Source organism: Microtus oregoni, unplaced genomic scaffold, assembly GCF_018167655.1.
Source record: "Microtus oregoni isolate MIOR12 unplaced genomic scaffold, Mior012 000010F_ref0000083, whole genome shotgun sequence".
NCBI lineage: Eukaryota > Metazoa > Chordata > Mammalia > Rodentia > Cricetidae > Microtus > Microtus oregoni.
In genome coordinates this window covers 4,200,878-4,218,524 of record NW_024543069.1, presented here as the reverse complement: position 1 = coordinate 4,218,524, position 17,647 = coordinate 4,200,878, and the positions used below count along the sequence as shown (strand labels likewise).

Sequence of the window (17,647 nt, the reverse complement as noted above, 5' to 3'; positions counted from 1 at the left end):
TGTAGCCGAAAGCTGCCGGCATCTTCCTCTTTACGTCCTTGAAACACTAATTCCAAGAACCTCACAGGTGCCAATGCACTGTGTTTTTTGTTAGAAAAGCATGATTGCCGTTTGGCCAGTTGGCCTATTTAGTGGATTGCAAAGATCTCTCCCCTCCCTGGAGAACTGCTACTCATTTCTACAGAAGTTCTTTGTGTTAGCACTGACCTGCCCCAGGGCAGGCATTAGAGCAGGAAAAACAGGCTTTGTCATTCTCAGGGGCTACAGCCGTCTATGACAGCTAATATTGACACAGAAGAGAGAAAAGCATCTTCAAAACGTTTCAGGAGGAGCGTATTCCAGAAGCTGAACCGGGTTCCTGTGGTGTATTTTTTAAGTTCCTTTGAGTTCTGGGGCTGGTGAAATAATAATCCTGTAACATCTCTTAGGCCAACCTTCAAAAAGATTTCTGGCACTGTTCATGATCCCCAAACAAGGCCATGTTTTATAAGCAATGCACAACCAAAACCTAAATAAGTTATTTAAAGATTTATTTGAGTAAATTTTGTATGGAATGACAGTATTTAATGCATATCTAATATAAAGTAAGTGTTCAATATGCTTTAAGACATGACACAATGAGGTAATAATTAAAGTGATTCTATTGAGTAAGTCTAAGGGTATGCTGAATTTTAGCAGGAATCCATCATATGGATGATGCTACTGCTTTGATGAATTATTTCTTATCATAGTGCTTAATCTTACATCACCACAATACACAAGATCATAAGATTGTTTCCAAGATTGGGCCAGAACACCATGTCACTGAGCTACATATATAAATATATTACTTTAAACATGCATTCATAAAAACTTATAAAAGATGGACTAAGGAGACGGCAGTTTCCCCAGACGCTGAGAAGACATTAATCCGAGTCATCACTGCTGAAGTAAGAGCTGTCACAGTACTCGGCTGTGTAGAGGAATTTGTGAATGATAGGATTCATCTTTGGTATCCAGTGTCGAGGAACCAGGTATGTTGAGAGGTTAAATAAATCCACAAACACTTTGTATCTGTCACTGGAAGCATACATGCAGTCTACATGTTAGATTGTTAATAGGAAAAATTGAAAACATTCTGCCCGATAGTTTTTCTAAAACATCTCCCATAAATAATTAATGGTGAATCTTACATCATACGTGTCATAAATAACATATATAGGTTGGTTTGTAGGTAGTATTGGTACTAAGATTATGTAACTTTTCATCACATCCCAGATTAATGTTTATCAACAGTAATGTGCTTGATTCAGATCAGAGTGATCCAAATTAAACCTAGAGTCATTGCTGTAATATTGTTTTCACGTAGTTAAGGTTGTGACATTATTTCTTATTTGTTGGAAGATTTATTAATTTTTAAATAATATTTGTGTGTATGTGGTGTGTGTGTATTGTGTGTGTGAATGCGCGTGTAGTGTGTGTATGTGTGTAGGGTGTGTGTATGTGTGTAGGGGTTGTGTTTGTATATGTATGGGGGATTAAGTGCATGTAAGTGCGGGTACTGGTGAGGCCAGAGGCATCACTCTCCTGGACCTGAAATTACAGGCAGTTGCAAGCTGATTTACATGGGCGTTGGGTATCAAATTCTTGATGAACAGCAAATATTTCTAATGACTGAGACATTGTTTTATGCCCCTTACTTTTTCATTTTAAAGGGTTGGTCTGTAAAGTAATATACTTAAAATATGGATTTCATTGTTGCTCACTGGAAAGTATTTCCTAACTGCAAAGTATCTGTCATGTGACTTCTATGAAAGGTTAATAAATTTAAATATAATCTTGGCTTCATTACACACATTTAACAGAGTGGTTTTCATATGAAAATTGCTTTTCTGTGTGATAGCCAGCCATTTTAAATGATAGCTTTAAAATAGCAAAATCTGGCAAAGTTTTATGATAGGAAAGAAAACTTGCCTTTGAGGCCAACTAAATCTGATTGCCATCCTGATTCTGTCACTTGTCACATAAGGGGCCTTGAAACTGAAGAGTCTAACTCCGGAATAAAAATCTACAAGACGTCCTCTGGCCAGAACTTTGTGAGGATTAAATGAGATGAGGCACTAGAAACATTCTCAGGTTAATTCTGTCCATGTAGATATGTCAGTGTCAATACCTGTGGCTCCCTGTGGTCTTAGGTGACTCCTGTGAAAGGTAATTGGACCTCTGAGGGGTCATGACCCACACACTGAGAAGAACTGCTCTAGGAAATGATGAAGTTCTCTAACTGAGAATTTCATACCTTGAGTTTCCATAGGAAGATTGATATTTAAATGTGCTGCTTTCAGTTAAGAGGCAAGTGTAACTTTTCCAACATGACATCCACAGACCTGTAAATGCCAAGATCTGCCACAACTTACCTCACGGTTGAGCGCAGGTACTGATAGCCTGAGGATCCCCCAGTGCCACCCTTGGTGCCCAGCATCCTGTGCACCATGCACACATGGTTATCTAGGCAAACACACAAATTTATCACGTGAATATTGTTCTGCCATTAGCTCCGTAGTGTTCTAAAACCAAAGGGTTGGTAATGATTATTGCTTCAGTAAAAGCTGACACCTTATCACTTAGCCAGATGGAAACGTCAAACACGGGCACCAGAGGAGACCATCAGGTTGCCTAGCAACCCTGTGACCTAGGCTACATACAGTTTCACTTCATTCTTCATTGCTTTTAGCCTTAGACCACAAAAATGGGGAGGCAGGGCCATGTAATGGCTTTCATGAGTCCTTCCCATTTCTTTCTCTGTGGGATCCTACACCTCCAGGAAAAAAATTTAAAAAAAAAATGAAATTATGCACCAGAGGTCATTGTATAAAGTTCTAGAGAGGGATGGAGAAATTGGGGTATGAGGGAGTCCTAAGGGTTAAGAAAGAAAAAAAGGCTACAACGCTTTCTCTCATTTGAGTGTAATCTTAGTAGCACATTCATGAACATGGAAAGGTGACCATGTGCAGGGAAGAAGGTACCAGATAGGTAGGGAATGGAAAGGGGAGGTTGGTGGGCAAGTGAATACAGGGGAGAGTGATGTGTGAGTATATAAATATGATAAAAACCCATTGCTTCAAACACCAACCAGAAAATTAACAAAAATCTTATGAAATAAAGTAAAGCAAATAATTTTTAACACATTGGCATGGGGATGGAGATATTACATACTAAGCCTGACATAAAGTTCACTTTCCCTTTTTATTCTAAAAGGAAATAAAACATTCTTGATCCCTGCAATGCGGTAAAGGCACAAAAGGAGGGTGAGGGGACCTGGTGGAAGAGTACCTACATCTCCATTTGGTCATGAGCGTGTCTATATCCATCAGTGAGGTCAGCAACTGGAAAGGGACCTGGAACCGGGGCTCCTCCCTACAGGAAACAACAGTCGGAAGTTGTACTGATTGAGGAGACGCAGGGCACCAAGGCAAGCCAGAGTAGCTGTGCATGGGCCCTAGGCAACTTAGTATTTAGGAGCTGTACTACCTTTGGATTGCCCTCTCTGTCTTTGTTTCCTTACCTCAAAACATGGGAGAAACACCAGTCAATGCCCAGTATTAGAGTGAAATCTAGAATGCTCCATGTGATATGTTTGAAGTAACCAGCCAGAAGAATCCTGCCTGCTACTATCTTACTGGAAGGGAGATGTGTTTATCTTAAATAGAATTCTAGCAACAATCAAAGGCTTCTAAGCCGATACTAAGGCATGAAAACAGATGATTTCTATAGCCCTTACTATGTATGCTTGCATTTCTTTTATCTAAGTCATCAACGTTCTTGATACATATTTTACTTAGGATATTCGTTTATTGCAAGATGAGAAAGTGAAGTTAAAAGATTGTTTCTTCTGATTCTAAAGAAACCGATCTGAGAGAATTTGCAAAATGAAAATTTGCAACTAAAACAAAATTCTTTAACAGTCCCTTGAGGCTTATTTGGAAATGTAATCCTCACTGGCTGAACACATATTCATGGTCCCCATGGACGTGAACACCCAGGAGACCCAGAAAACCTTTTAGACTGTAAAGGAAATTTTATATAAAACCATTGACCAAGCAGACAACCGGTTATGAGACATTCTCAATTGCTCACTTTTCTTTTCATTTTAATCTTAATTGCATTTCCTTTATGTAGGGGTGGACTAGGGTGTGTGCACACCTTGGCTGCAACAACCAGGAGACAGTGGAGGTAGTCAGCTGTCTTTTTCCAGCTCGGTGGCAAGTGCCTTTACCCACTCACTCAGCTCACTGGTCTCAAATTTTCATTTAATAAACATTATTTTTTAATGAAATAATGATTTCATCATTGAACTTCTAAGAAAAGATCAGCTTTGGCCCTTGGGCCCACTTAACAACTGACACACAATGCTTCCTATAATTAATAGCCAACATATATTTGGTTGTGTGCACATTGTGCACCAACAGCCAACTGCATGAGTCCAGTCAGACTTGCCATTCACCGGAGCAGCTTTCTGTGTTTGCTTCTAAAGCTGAATTACTGTATTGAATTTTGACTGCACTCTATGGTCTTTATCCTTAGCATATCCTCCCAAACAACTCTTCAGTTTCACACCAGCTTCTGCTTTTAAATTTTCTTTTTACCTGTAAAAATAGATCATCAGTGCTCCCTGGAGTGCTCGGTATGACAGTCGTCGCTCACCTGTAAGACAATCAGCGAGTTCTCAGCATTCAAATCTCTCGTTCTGGTGCTAGGGAAGGAGCACAAGGCCTTGCATGCCCTAGATGTTACCACCGAGCTAGCATTCACAGAAAGTCTCAGCTTGACAGGTAATTTAAGGCAGTCATGTTCATTTGAATTACCACCTTAAATACTTAAATGTTTTAGGTGTTTTCAGAGAAAAAATAATGTTTAAATTTTTGTTCCTTAGCTTGAACTTAGTAATTTATGGTTCTAAAAGCAGATTAATATATTACCTATATATTTAATATTATACGTATATATGTTATAGACACTCAAATATGTTCAGTGATATACTAGGACAGCATTATATAATTAATATGTAACTCATGATATAGTATTTCCAGTTGAAGCAATACAGTGGTTCACTAATCAAAAGCTAAACAAGATTCACTTTATTCCCTTTTAGAAATTGTTTTGTTATTTGCTTGTTTGTTTGCATTGGATGCGGTAGTTCATATCCATACTCCTTGTCCTCAAGAGCTGAGTAAGGATCAGGGATTTTAAGCTAACTTGGGCATCACAATATCGGGGGTGCGATGATTATACAAGAGTGTGGCTTATAATCTAAAAAAGAATCATCCATCCCTCATTGCAAGAGCCAAATGGTAGCCATGTCTCTGAGGGTTTATAGAGAGTAAAACCTAACACCTGTTTGAGGCTGACCTCAAGTCAGTGTTACGGTCTGTTTTTATACAATTATTATTTATAATTATTACATCTGTCTTGCTTATTTCTAAAGACTTTGAGAATTTTACAATAAAACTTTCCCTTGACACCCTTACATGGAGCCCATAGTATGGAAATGTTTCCTAATGTCTTGTAAGTATATCTAACCAGCAAACTTGTTAACAAAGGGCTGTCAGGCACCGTATTTACCTACTTCTTACTTCTCCAAGTAGGAAAACAATTTTCATCAGATTTCCCCCAAGTCAGGCTCGATAGACAGGCCTACAGGTGCATTTTTCATTCTCGCTCATACACCCTTGAGGTGTAAGACTCTGAGAACACGGCATCTACCTTTCATTCTCGCTCATACACCCTTGAGGTGTAAGACTCTGAGAACAAAGCATCTACCTTTGCTTAAGAGGTACTCGTGGCGCTTCTCATCAAACAAGCACAGGAGAACCTCTTTCTGTTTCCGGAACTCAGCCATCTGCTCCTCTTTCTCTTCTGATTCTTCCAAAGCCTGAGGAGAAATAATGCTTTAATCTTCCCAAGCAGAGAAAAGACTACTCTTTTAGAATGCCTGCCTTAGGAGAAGCAGATTCTCAGCTTGTAGAGAAGGTATACCTTGAGTATTTATCTTTCCAGCGAGTATTTATCTGTAGTGAAAACACTACAATGTGGGAGAGAACTTCCTCAAGAAGGAATCATCCATATATTTCCTGTTCTCTCATTTTACTTGCATTTAAATGATTTAATAATATCCAATACTCTTCATTAGAAGTCTTAGAAAATGTTACTTCTTAATCAGAAATACTATAAATTCCATTTAAATTGTATATTGCCTCTTTTGGTCTAGAAGTACCATTTCTTAAATATGGCTTACATTCTGTTTTCATTTAGCTGCTATCTTTTGATTGGCTAAAGCAGGTCTGCGTTATCTGCATGCCCTACAGTTCCACTTGCAATTGGTTAATTTGACTGTAATAGACCACTCAGACAGATTACCCATCCTCGATCCATCAGAGCAAGCACCGTGTGGAGAGGGCCTGCATGTAATATTATTGTCATGATTATTCATTTGCTAAAGTGACTGATGTAAAATTGTGAGCAGAAATTGCATCACCTCACCTCAAACACATTGTCTTGTAGGAAAATGATGCCATGCAATTAGTCACCCAAGCACTGCATTGTGACCAGGGATAGCACTATACAGGAACAGAAGCATCACCACAGGCAGTGACAGCAGTCCGAAGGTTGGCAGGCATGGAAAGGTCAGCCTGGTGGCAAACATTGAAAGCTAAGAGCTCAGCTAGTGGGTCCTCCCCATTCGGTTTGATCAATGGATATATGAAAAACCTTAGGGTCCCCATCATAGATGTTTATCTTCTTCTTGAAAACAGAAACTATACATGAGGGGTTTTAGGCAAGAGGGGAAGGTCATCAGGTTTCTGTTTTGGAAGGACAACTAAGACTGTAGCTCAGAGAATGAACTAAAAGGCCTACAAGTGGAAGGGATGGGACACTGAATAGACCTTCACTTTAGCTGAAATCTGCACTCAAGACATGGCGGTAGGAGAAAAATATGAGCAAGTTACTGGAAGATAAAAAGTTGGCAGTGTTCAGAGATCCCTCAAAAACAGTGCTGAGCGGCCCGGAGAGACAGCTCAGTGATAAAAAAGCACTTGTCCTTTTAAAAACGATCCAAGGTTCAACTGCTATTGAAAATGCTTTAAAACATGAATGTATCATGGTAACCCTTTGAGGTAGATAGCCTTACTCTCTATTTTACCTGCAAGAAAAGTTATGCAAGAAGTTAAATAATTGATTTGCTGTCAGAGGTCCACGGTGTGGATGAAAGTGGAGCCTATATCACAGGACGCCAAAGTCTGTGCTTTCAAAATCCCTGCTCAAAGTGGCAGAGCTGAATGACTAGAGAAGCTGAGTCCTGAAGACAGGGTGAAAAGACCTCTACTCTGAAGAGAACTTGGAAGCAATCTCATTTTTTTTTTTTAAAAAAAAAGAACAAGCTGATATTGTCTGTGCCCAATGGAAACATCAGCAAAAGTTACTTGGTTAAATATATTTGTTTAGTTTCTCTCTCCTATGCCACTTGTGCCTTGAATTGATCACAATATCCAGTTTAAGAAGGATAAAACATTGTATCAATACTAGTTGTTCACTACAGGTAGAAATCCTGCTTTATAATGTAGATCTTAGTTTGGCATCATTTTTATCCCTATGAGGAAAGCTAAAGCCAGTCGTGTATTATATAATTCAAGAAGATGCGTTTATAAAAGACAGATTTGTAAAGAAAATTATGAAAATAACGGGAAATTTATGAGATAAATTTCTAATTCTTTTCACAATAAGTAGATGGCATGAATTCACAATTACCTGTATCCTTAGGAATTCTTCGTCTAGGCCTTTCAAGATGTTCTCTTCAAACTTTCCCCAGAAATTAAATCCATGTGGCTCTAAGCCAGGTGTTCTCTCCAGCCATGCCTTAAGCAAACAATTGTTTAGATGAGTACCTGGTAAGCATAAACTTTTAATATCTTCATAATTTTGAGATAGTTATAAAACTTGGTGCAGTAGCCGCTGAGATAAGAAGAGCGTACTAAATCCCCTAGGGATGTCGACAGGGTTGTGAGCCGCTCTGTGAGTGCTGGGGAACAAATTGCTGTTTTTTTTTCCCCACTGTTTAAGGAATTTTTATTAAAGCAAGAATTTTATAATCCAAATTATCTTTTCTTGCTTATAGTTATCAGTTCTTCTACTTAAAACAGAACTGACATCCCAAGCTATTCCACGATAAAGAATTACAAAATTAAAGAAAGGAATACTTCAAATTTTCATACTTTGCTGAAAATTCTTCTCCCAGGGTCTATAAAACAATGTTTTTATATCTTACTATTTTTTGGTTTTTTTTTTAAATCAAGTAACCTAGGACTAGCACTAGATTGCCAAACCTGGCATTTGTTCAGTACATAAGGTTCAACGTTTCCTTTCCTTTTTTTTGTATTTAAATATTATGATAAAACATTGCAAAATATAAAATAAATTTTTCGATGTTTAGATATTTTTTCTACGGTGAAGCAATCGCTGGCGGCTGCTGGAGATTGATAACTCAGAATTACTTCACATGCTTGAGTCTCCAGAGTCTCTCCGCTCAAAGGCTGATGAAGCTGTAGCTGTACTACAAGCCCACCAAGCAAAAGAGGCTGCCCAGAAGGCAGTCAACAGCGCCACTGGTGTTCCAACTGTTTGAATTGATCAGGGACCAAGGAAACAAATGGCCGCTCTTTGGAAGAGCAGTAACTGCTCTTGACCACTGCGCCAGCTCTGCAGCCCCTCCTGCAGTCATTCAAAGACTGCAGATGACCTCGTGGTCTAGAAATCAATCTGGCTGTATAAACACCTATCGTTTCCTTACTGAGCCTGCATTTAGTTTTGAGATGAGCTTTTTATTCACTTCCCCCGGTCTTAAGTTTTCCAACAATGTGTAGGCAATAGAAAGCTAATTGCCTGCACTTTCAATGCGTTGGAGCTTAAGGGCAGACTGCAATTCACTAGATAAAAATATTAATTTGCAAAGAGAAAAGCTTAATGACAAAAATCAAGTCAAACTTTGTATCATGAAAATTCAATTAATCATGAACACTATTTGTAAATTCCCATGGAATCAAATGAGAGAATTTTCATGATGAGAACATTCTTAGTAATTTAATTAGTAAAAATTCTCAGCGTAATTTTTAATTAGTCTATATTTCAGAGAAACAGTTGATTAAATAAATAAATCTAGGCAAAAAAATCAACTAATTGCATATTGCTCAGTAGGAATATTTGATGGGATGATTTAATGAGATGATGAAACTCTTGGATATTGACATACAATTACATAAATCTTGTTGAATTCTCAATAAGATTTTTAATATTTTAACATTTTAAATGTTTTAGAAAGCTTAATTATAAGTTTAGTAGGGTTTTTCTCTGTCTTTGTTTATCATGAATGGAGCCTTATTTTGATAAGAGTGTTTGAACTCTGATGCAGCAGACCTGAAGTTAGCAAGAGGTTGGAGTTGTATGTGGAAGGCTGAGCAGGAGGCTCCTACCTCCACCAGCTGCAGCAGCGTCTGCTCCTGCTCCGATTTCAACAGCAGCTCATTGGCCTCGCCTCCGAAGTTATCACGGTAGTGTCTCCTGTTGTAAGGGACTCTTAAGCTCTGAAGAACGCCTATCTTATTCTCTAGCAGTCGGAACTGTAAACTCTGGAAGCCCGATGCTGGAGATAGGTACTCTCTGAGAATAAACAGGAGAAAGAGGGGGGAAGAGCAAGGGAGAGATGAGATTGTATACCCCTGTAAGGTTTCTTGTAAAGAGAGGATATAGCTCAGAATAGCTATCAGGAGCACAGAGAAAGCTGCCTGGAATTTACCTAAAAAGCCTCTTACGTGAATAAAAAACGAAGTACATAAGCATTATTGTCACTTTGGACTACTTTGAAGTTGGTTTCCATAGTTGTGAAATATATATTTAAAAACGTGCAATGCATATTTTAATATGTATTAATTTATAGACATTATAAATTAAACACATTTCCAGGATATATTGAATAAATATGCACATAAATAATAGTGTACATTGTGTCATACTTTTCTAAGAAAAATGACAGGTGGACATCAGGAAGTTGTGTTTTCCACAGTGGCAAAAGATTGTATACAAATATTTAACCTCTCCCTCCTACCAGTGCTAATCATGAATATGATCATCCATCTCCCTCTCTGGATGAGCATCAGTGAGAGAAAGCAAGTACAAACAACAAGATGCTGCCTAATACGGACAAAGATGATCTAAGACGTGATTAAGCCATCAAAGCTCTTCCCCTCCCCTAAGTGATGCTGAGAGTTTAGTTTCTTAAATGCTACCACAAATGATCGAACTTCTTTTTCTTCTTCCTCTCTCTCTCTCTCTCTCTCTCTCTCTCTCTCTCTCTCTCTCTGTCCCTCCTTCTCCCTCTCCCCCTCCCCCCCCCCTCTTTCTTTGAAACTTGTTTGGAACATTGCCTATTACGCCATATGATGGACTCGTAAATTTGAGAAAATTTCTTCTCTAATTTTAGAAAAAAAATTCCTGCATGAGTGCTTTTTAGAGACGTAAGTTCGAATTCAGATTCAGATATGAATACGCACACATGTACAGATGGCTGTGTGTGTTCAGAAGGTTAGAGCTAAAACTGAGTATATAATGAATACTGACATTTTGGTTGACATATTTATACATCACTACTATTTCTTGCATTTTCATATTGCGAGCTATTTAAGCCACTTCGTGTCTACTATCCTTTATGGAGAAAAACAAGTCCCATGATAAGCTGAAACTAGTTGATTGTCTACTTTTATATCAAAAACGAGACATGGAATGTTTTTAACCTCTTCTCTAATATTTTGTGATCAGAATCATCAGTGTCCTTCAAGGGCTAATGAAACAGGCCTCTCCTTTATGCCACACGTCCTCCTTTTGCAGAACCGGAAGGAGAGTGCAGCCCACTGCTTTCTCAACTGGGAAGTGCACACCTGAAGTCGTTGAAATCCAAGGCCGTCATGGTTTCCAGCACAGAGAACTGCTGCACCAGGAGCTTGAAGATGACCACCACGCGGTGCATCCGGGTCATCACCTTGAGCATGTTCCTCTCGTCCCTGACCTGGTGCGGAAGGAAGAAACCCCCAGTCAGCAGTGGGACTGTGGGAAGTTACAGGATACATTGTGAATGACGATGCATTGCAAGCAAGCAGGTTTCTGTAAAAATTAACAGAGACATCTGGAACTAAGGTTTACCCTAAGTATTTGTGAAGATAACACAATTCTGAGGGGCAAGAGATGTCTACAAATTGGAATTTTTTTTTTCTACTCTTATCACAGAGGCAAGCTAGAAGCTATCCAGGAGAATGACTCTTTCTGATTTCAAAGCATGTTTCTGCTTTCGTTTTATTTCAGAGAAGAAAGTTCAACATACCAGAGGGACTTCTAGCAAAGGATTCAGTAAATGACTAACTCTAATCTATTCTTCATTGAATGCCTAAGTTGCTACTGACAAGCCATGGTGTTGTAGTCACATGAAAGGGTAGAAGGAGAGGGGGGAGGAGAGGGAGAGAGAGGGAGAGAGAGAGAGAGAGAGAGAGAGAGAGAGAGAGAGAGTATTTACTGGAGCTCATGAAGCAAAGGCTCAGAGAGGGAACCTATTATCATGTCTGAATAGGAGACAGATGGGTGCGGCTGCTCTTCTAGCTGCTGGGTGCTGTTCTGTCTTCTCTCAATCTTTTGTCTTACGACCCTTTCCCCCCTCTTCTCTTCCTCTTCCCACTCTTTCTTTTCCATTTTCCTCATCTAGCCTGTCTTGTCATAGGTAAGCTAAGTAGAAGTAAAATTCTGCTACCTCTTATAAGATCGTTACGAGTTAGCCTGACAATCTACTCTACTAAAAAAAAAAAAAAAAAAAAAAAAAAAAAAAAAAAAAAAAAAAACCTTAAGGGAGCAGTGAATCATTTGAAAACACTTTCAAGACTTGAAATAAGAGGAAACAGCTTCCCAGAAAGAATCTCCAAATACTTGCTAGGGATTTCGGTATTTCACTAAATATGAGATAAAATGCCCACTTCACGCTTTGTACACGCTTATAAAAGGCACACAGATGCAGTTTAATGACACTGAAACTTACATGGCCATTTTGAAAAATCTCACGAACAGAATCGAGTTCCCAGAGGATTTGTTTAAACCAGAGTTCATAAGCTGTAATTTTTTTTTTAAAAAAAAATTCAGTTAGAAAGTTACAGGTGACACTTTTGACTATAATTAGATGACAGATACACCCATGCAACTTTAAAATTAACAAAATATGATCGTGGACCCATTTCTATGCTAGAAAGAAGCAGTTAATTTTAATCATCTCCATTTAATTTTCTAATATACTGGATATTTTCTTTTATTCTCTATTCCATTTTTCATTATTGTTGCGGAGGCTCCTCCCAACAGAATAATTGTTTAGGACTTTTATGATAGTACACACAACCCATGCTCACTGCCTGCATGGAAGCCTGGTCGTCTGCTTTGTCCCTCCGCTGAGAAATTAGCAATCACAAGCTTAAATGAAGGACTGTACAGTCTTATATTTGTAAGTCTAGGTTTTGTTGTTGTTTGCTTGGGGACTCTTGGGTTTTGGCTGTTCACTATTTGCACCTTTCTAAGGACTTGTGGGCTCAAGACAGATGAGGCAGCAGACAGCTGACTGATCGAACAGCAACAGGGAGGCCCCAGGCTCATCACACTGCAAACTGAGAGGCCCCTTGTCTTCTAAGGGAGTCAGGCTAAGCAGCACATCCTTCTCTGAGAGTTCCCAACTTCTGTTCTAGATCACTTAAGCCTGAACTCTGCCAGAACATCTCTGTTGAGAACTGTCAGAGGGTTAGGTCTGTAATACCTTGCCTTTCCCTCCCTCGGGAGTCACCAAATAATACAACTAGTAATCAAAGTTCCTACTGCCTAGCCCAGTAGAAGATGCGTAGTTAGAACCTAAAACATTTAGTTACTAAAAACATTGTTTGGAATGGAGACCTTTCCTTGACGTCAGCCTGTCAATACATTCATGAAGTGTTCAAACCGTTATCTTCCTTTAAATGGGAGCTTGTGCTTCAGACTCCCAATATTTATAGTAAGAACATGACAGGCATGGAAGACAATCTTGTGTTTCCAGATTCTTTTGGACAAGCAAAGTAATTCTTTCCCATTAGCTGTCCTTCACATAGCATATCAACCCCGCAGCAGAAGGATTTTCATCATGGTCATCTATGTTTTTCTTCAGTAACCAGCACAATGCTTGTGACTGGGTGTTTCCTTAAGGAATAAGTGAACTAAGCCAACAGTGTACTACTTAGATGAGCACAGGTTAATAATAATCTGTTGTCCCTGTTGTATCACCCGCGATACCATTCTATGGATAAAGGCTATGTTGTGATATATCATTTTTAAATAATGCTTAGGATTTGGCAAAATCAATGTTTATATTTAGATAATGAGGAAATAAACTGTTTGCTGATCATTTTCTATGTCTCTTCCTCCCAGGTTTAGCCTTGTGTAGGTTGTCCTATGAGGTGCTGCCAGCAGGCTGTAAGTAAAGTGTGGACACTAATGAATTACAATGTCCACCTTCTATTACAGGCTTACTATGTGTTAGACTAAGTGTGCTGTGTATGATTTCATCTCCTCATCATGGAGACACGTCGGATCACAAAAGAATTGTCTTCATTCGCTTATGGAGGTCTGAAATCTAGGCAATCTAAGACTGTGTCATTCACAACAGTAGAGATAGGATTCAAAATTATCATTAAATTTCATTCATGCTGACTAGCCAGGGTTCCTCTCTCACTGATTTTACCTTAGTATGGGCCACCAATAAAAATGTAAGGAAGACTTAAACAAATAGAAAACAGACATAACACAATGAGCCAACTCTTTCTGTCAATTAATTTCTTCATTAAAAAAGGTTTCTGATATTAGTTACCCAGGGAAGTAAGAAACCATTTGAACAAAGGACAAGAACTTGTTGAAAGGGCAACGTCTATGAGTGTGTAGATCAGAGCAAAGCTCCTGGACAGACACACAATGCAACACAGAACTGACTGCCACACAGCAAGCATTCTTAATATTCGGGGTCATGGGCCTATTAATATATACATTTGTGAAAATGGACATGTAATCTCAGTGTGCAAGGCCCTTCTGAAGATACAGATTGATGACCTGAATACTGCTATCCAGAAATTAAGAGTTCTAAAATATATTAGCAAATATAAAAACTATGTGGTTTTGTTTAATGCTGCATTTTTATAAAATTATATCTATTTGTAGAAGCAGAGAAGGTGTGGGGGCAAACGGGAGGTAGAGTGAAGGAATGAGAGAAGAGGAAGAAGGAAACTTCAGTTGGGATGTAAAATAAACGAATAAAATAAAAATGTTGAAAAATATCAAGGGAAAAATATAAAATTAAATCAAACTAAATTTGTAGTAAATTAAAAGGACTTACTTCTGGATAGTAGGGTTTCTAATGTTCTATAAAAGCAAAATATAATAGCCTCTTAGCTTTTAAATCCTTTGTGAAATTTCAAGAGCCAAAAAGTCTCTTCCAAATTCAAAACAAAACAGCATTCCCATGCAATCTAACTGATGGGGAAGGACCATGAAGATGACTGACGGATGCTCAGAGAGGCCCCTGTGAAATTTTCTATGATGCGGAAATTGCTCAGGTGTGTCTAGTCTTCTAATGTCTTACAGATGAAGTGGTTGTCCCCTATCTGTGACAGACTATCACAGCAGTAGTTCTCTGTCCCCAACCCTTGCAGCTTACCTTGGTGGGTTATGATAAAAAGGTGTTCATCATGGATTTTATTTCCTTTTATTTCACTTTGAAGTTCTTGTGCATCCAAAATTTTTTCCAACTTTAAAGAAAAATGAGAAGATTGATTTTGAGATTTCAGATCTGGAGTTTTAGAAAGACACATTAATAAGGAGCAGATTGCCACGCTGGTTGTCAAACGCCACAGTCCTGAAGTGAGTGCAGTGGGAGTTGACCCGTTGTGTGGCCAGCTGCAAGTCTGCAACCCTCTCCTCTCCTCCCTCCAAGAGGCTCCTGGAAGGCACTATGTTCCTTATCATGCTTACAAAGTCATCAAAACAGGCAACCAGGACTCTAACCATTTTTCTTCTTAAATTTTTAACCTGAACGCCAACCATGATGACCTCTGAATTCCTCTCTGGAAGCTCCCCTTTATTTACTGGTGATTTCGAGAAAGTTCTGTGTACCTTCAATGTTTCTACTTTGTGATGAGGAATTCAAAGACTTTACGGTCGTCTGGGATTCTGACCACATCTCTGCATACATGCTGAGCAATGCCGGCCTACCATCTGCACTGTGGTTTGTCTCTCACAACCTTCTGCCTAGATATAGTACTTTCAGCTGACCGTGCCTTTTCTAGGGAGGCACACTTCAGCCCTTAATTTGCTGCAGCAGATTTGAAAAGGCTTAGATAAGTTGTGAGTAGTTGAGTCCTAAGGTTCAGAAAACTATTGATGGTTGAGAAAAGACAGGCAAGGAAAGTACGAAGCTGACGTCGGTGGCTAGAGTCCTTGCCACCTACCTGCAGGTAGCTCCCATAGATAAGCCCGCCTCTGCTGGCTCTGTTTACGCCATTTTGAGCTTTGTCTTCTTCACTGTCTTCTATAGATAAGTTTTTCAAAGAATATCTGTAGTTGGAGCAAACGACACAAAAGAGGAGCTTGGAAAAACACAGTGACCACAATATAAGCCATTATGATTCTATCACTATTTTTTCCCGTGGTTTATTAATAAGTGAAGATAATAATAAATAAGTAAGGAAACCTATAAGTCTAGAAATTTTACTGCTTATAGGCTAGGTTTGGGGAGGCCCCCTTCATTGGAACAGAGATAAACACTTACCCCACACTGTTTCCTAAATACGGGCACCCACTCATGGTACTGAAGTGTCTTAGGAGCGCACAGGTTTGCTAGGCTGGTGACAGTATCTACTTTCCCAGATATCTTCGTGCTGCCTTTTATGTGTCCCGATTACTAGTCCCGGCCAATCAGCACTCAGCTTACACTCTTAGCCAGGCAATCCTTTTAACTAGCTCAGAGCTGAACATCTGTAACTTGAGGGTGGACCGTGTTGGTCACAGCTTGTTTGCTGGAAGAGTGAGCCAAATCAAACCCTCTGACTCGCCAAGTTGTGCTTTTATATTCAACACACAAGACATCAAATAAATCAATAGAGGACAAGTTCACAGACATTTGTACTTAACTACTTAATTCCAATAAAGCTTTTCTATTAGGGTAGGGATCCCTAAAGACAACGAGATTATAAACAAGTTTACTCTCTCTCCAAGTAGGAATTTCTTACACTTTCTCGGAGGAACAAGAACTGAAATGTTCCTGGAGAAAGAAGTCACTGAACGGGGCTGGTTCTGCTGAGAGCCACACCCAGTCCACGCTAGAGAGATGGCTCAGAGGTTAAGAGCACTGGCTGCTCTTCCAGAGGTCCTGAGTTCAATTCCCAGCAACCACATGGTGGCTCATAACCATCTATAAGAGATATGATGCCCTCTTCTGGCCTGCAGATATATGTGCAGCCAGAACACTGTATATTACCATATAAATCTTAAAATCTCTCTGTCTCTCCCTCCCTCCTTCCTCAATGCCTCCCTTCCCATCTACTCCCTTCATTCACTTTTCAGTGCTAGGGATGGAACCAAGTGCCCCATGCATGCTGGGGCAAGCTCTCTGTCCTGAGCTATATCTCAGCTCCTATATTGGAAAGTTTACACAGCTCTTGAGAAAACATACTCTAACTCAAAGTAGAAGACCTAGTGATAAAATTTAGGTATTGTGATAGATCCAAGGACTATGTAGATGAAAGCAATGATCTCTGGTTAATCTTCCAAACTCAAATTCCAACTGCATGTAACTATATGTGCATGGATTACTGAGTAAATTTGCTAGAGGGAAAACTGAGGTTCATACTTCGAAGATTCAAATTTTAATGAATTATCAGCATGAAGGATCCCAGAAACCATCTGTTGGGAATCTTGGAGACAAAAAATTCTCCCACCCTGGTGTGCAGTAACAGAATGTCAAGAATGTGAAGCATAGAGAATTTTTTCTTTTTGTTGAAAATAGACATTTTCCCTCATATAATCTATCTTGATTATAGTTTCCCATCCCTCTACTCCCTCAAGTTACCTCCTAACCTTCCCCTGTCATCTGAATTCACTCCTTTCTGTCTTTCATCAGAAAACAGTTTTCTAATGGATAACAATAAAATATAATATAGTAAGAAAAACTAATGTGTTGGAATTCGACAAAATAAACAGAAGAAAAGAGGCCAAGAGAAAGCATGAAAAACAGAGGCCCACCTGTTCCCACACTCAGGAATTCCATAAAAACACCAAACTGGAATCCATAATACATACACAGAGGATCTGGTACAGACGGGTGCACGCCCTGTACAGGCTGTTTCAGTCTCTAGTTTTCCTGATCAAAGCTCACATGAACTCAGAGAATCTTTAGAGCAAATCATTGCTCTCTAGATCTTTTGAGATTTCAGGAGAACAGACACGATACTGTGAGAACAGAACCAGAAAAGTATTTGCTGGAAATGGGGTTGGGCTAGATCTGGACATTTGATAGAAATGA

At 39.2% G+C, this 17,647-nt stretch overlaps 1 protein-coding gene across 1 annotated transcript; it reads right to left on the bottom strand.

The window, feature by feature from the left end:
- Window positions 1-513: 513 nt before the first annotated feature.
- Window positions 514-16,038, bottom strand: Tdo2 (tryptophan 2,3-dioxygenase). The gene is made up of 12 exons (XM_041659236.1): window positions 15,896-16,038; window positions 15,576-15,681; window positions 14,786-14,876; window positions 12,107-12,177; window positions 10,965-11,092; window positions 9,504-9,690; window positions 7,786-7,893; window positions 5,800-5,911; window positions 4,626-4,683; window positions 3,317-3,396; window positions 2,397-2,487; window positions 514-1,059 (listed from the first exon to the last, which is right to left on the bottom strand). Exons 1-12 carry the CDS (start codon window positions 15,928-15,930, stop codon window positions 906-908), a joined length of 1,221 nt encoding a protein of 406 aa, XP_041515170.1. The 5' UTR covers window positions 15,931-16,038; the 3' UTR covers window positions 514-905.
- Window positions 16,039-17,647: the final 1,609 nt, after the last annotated feature.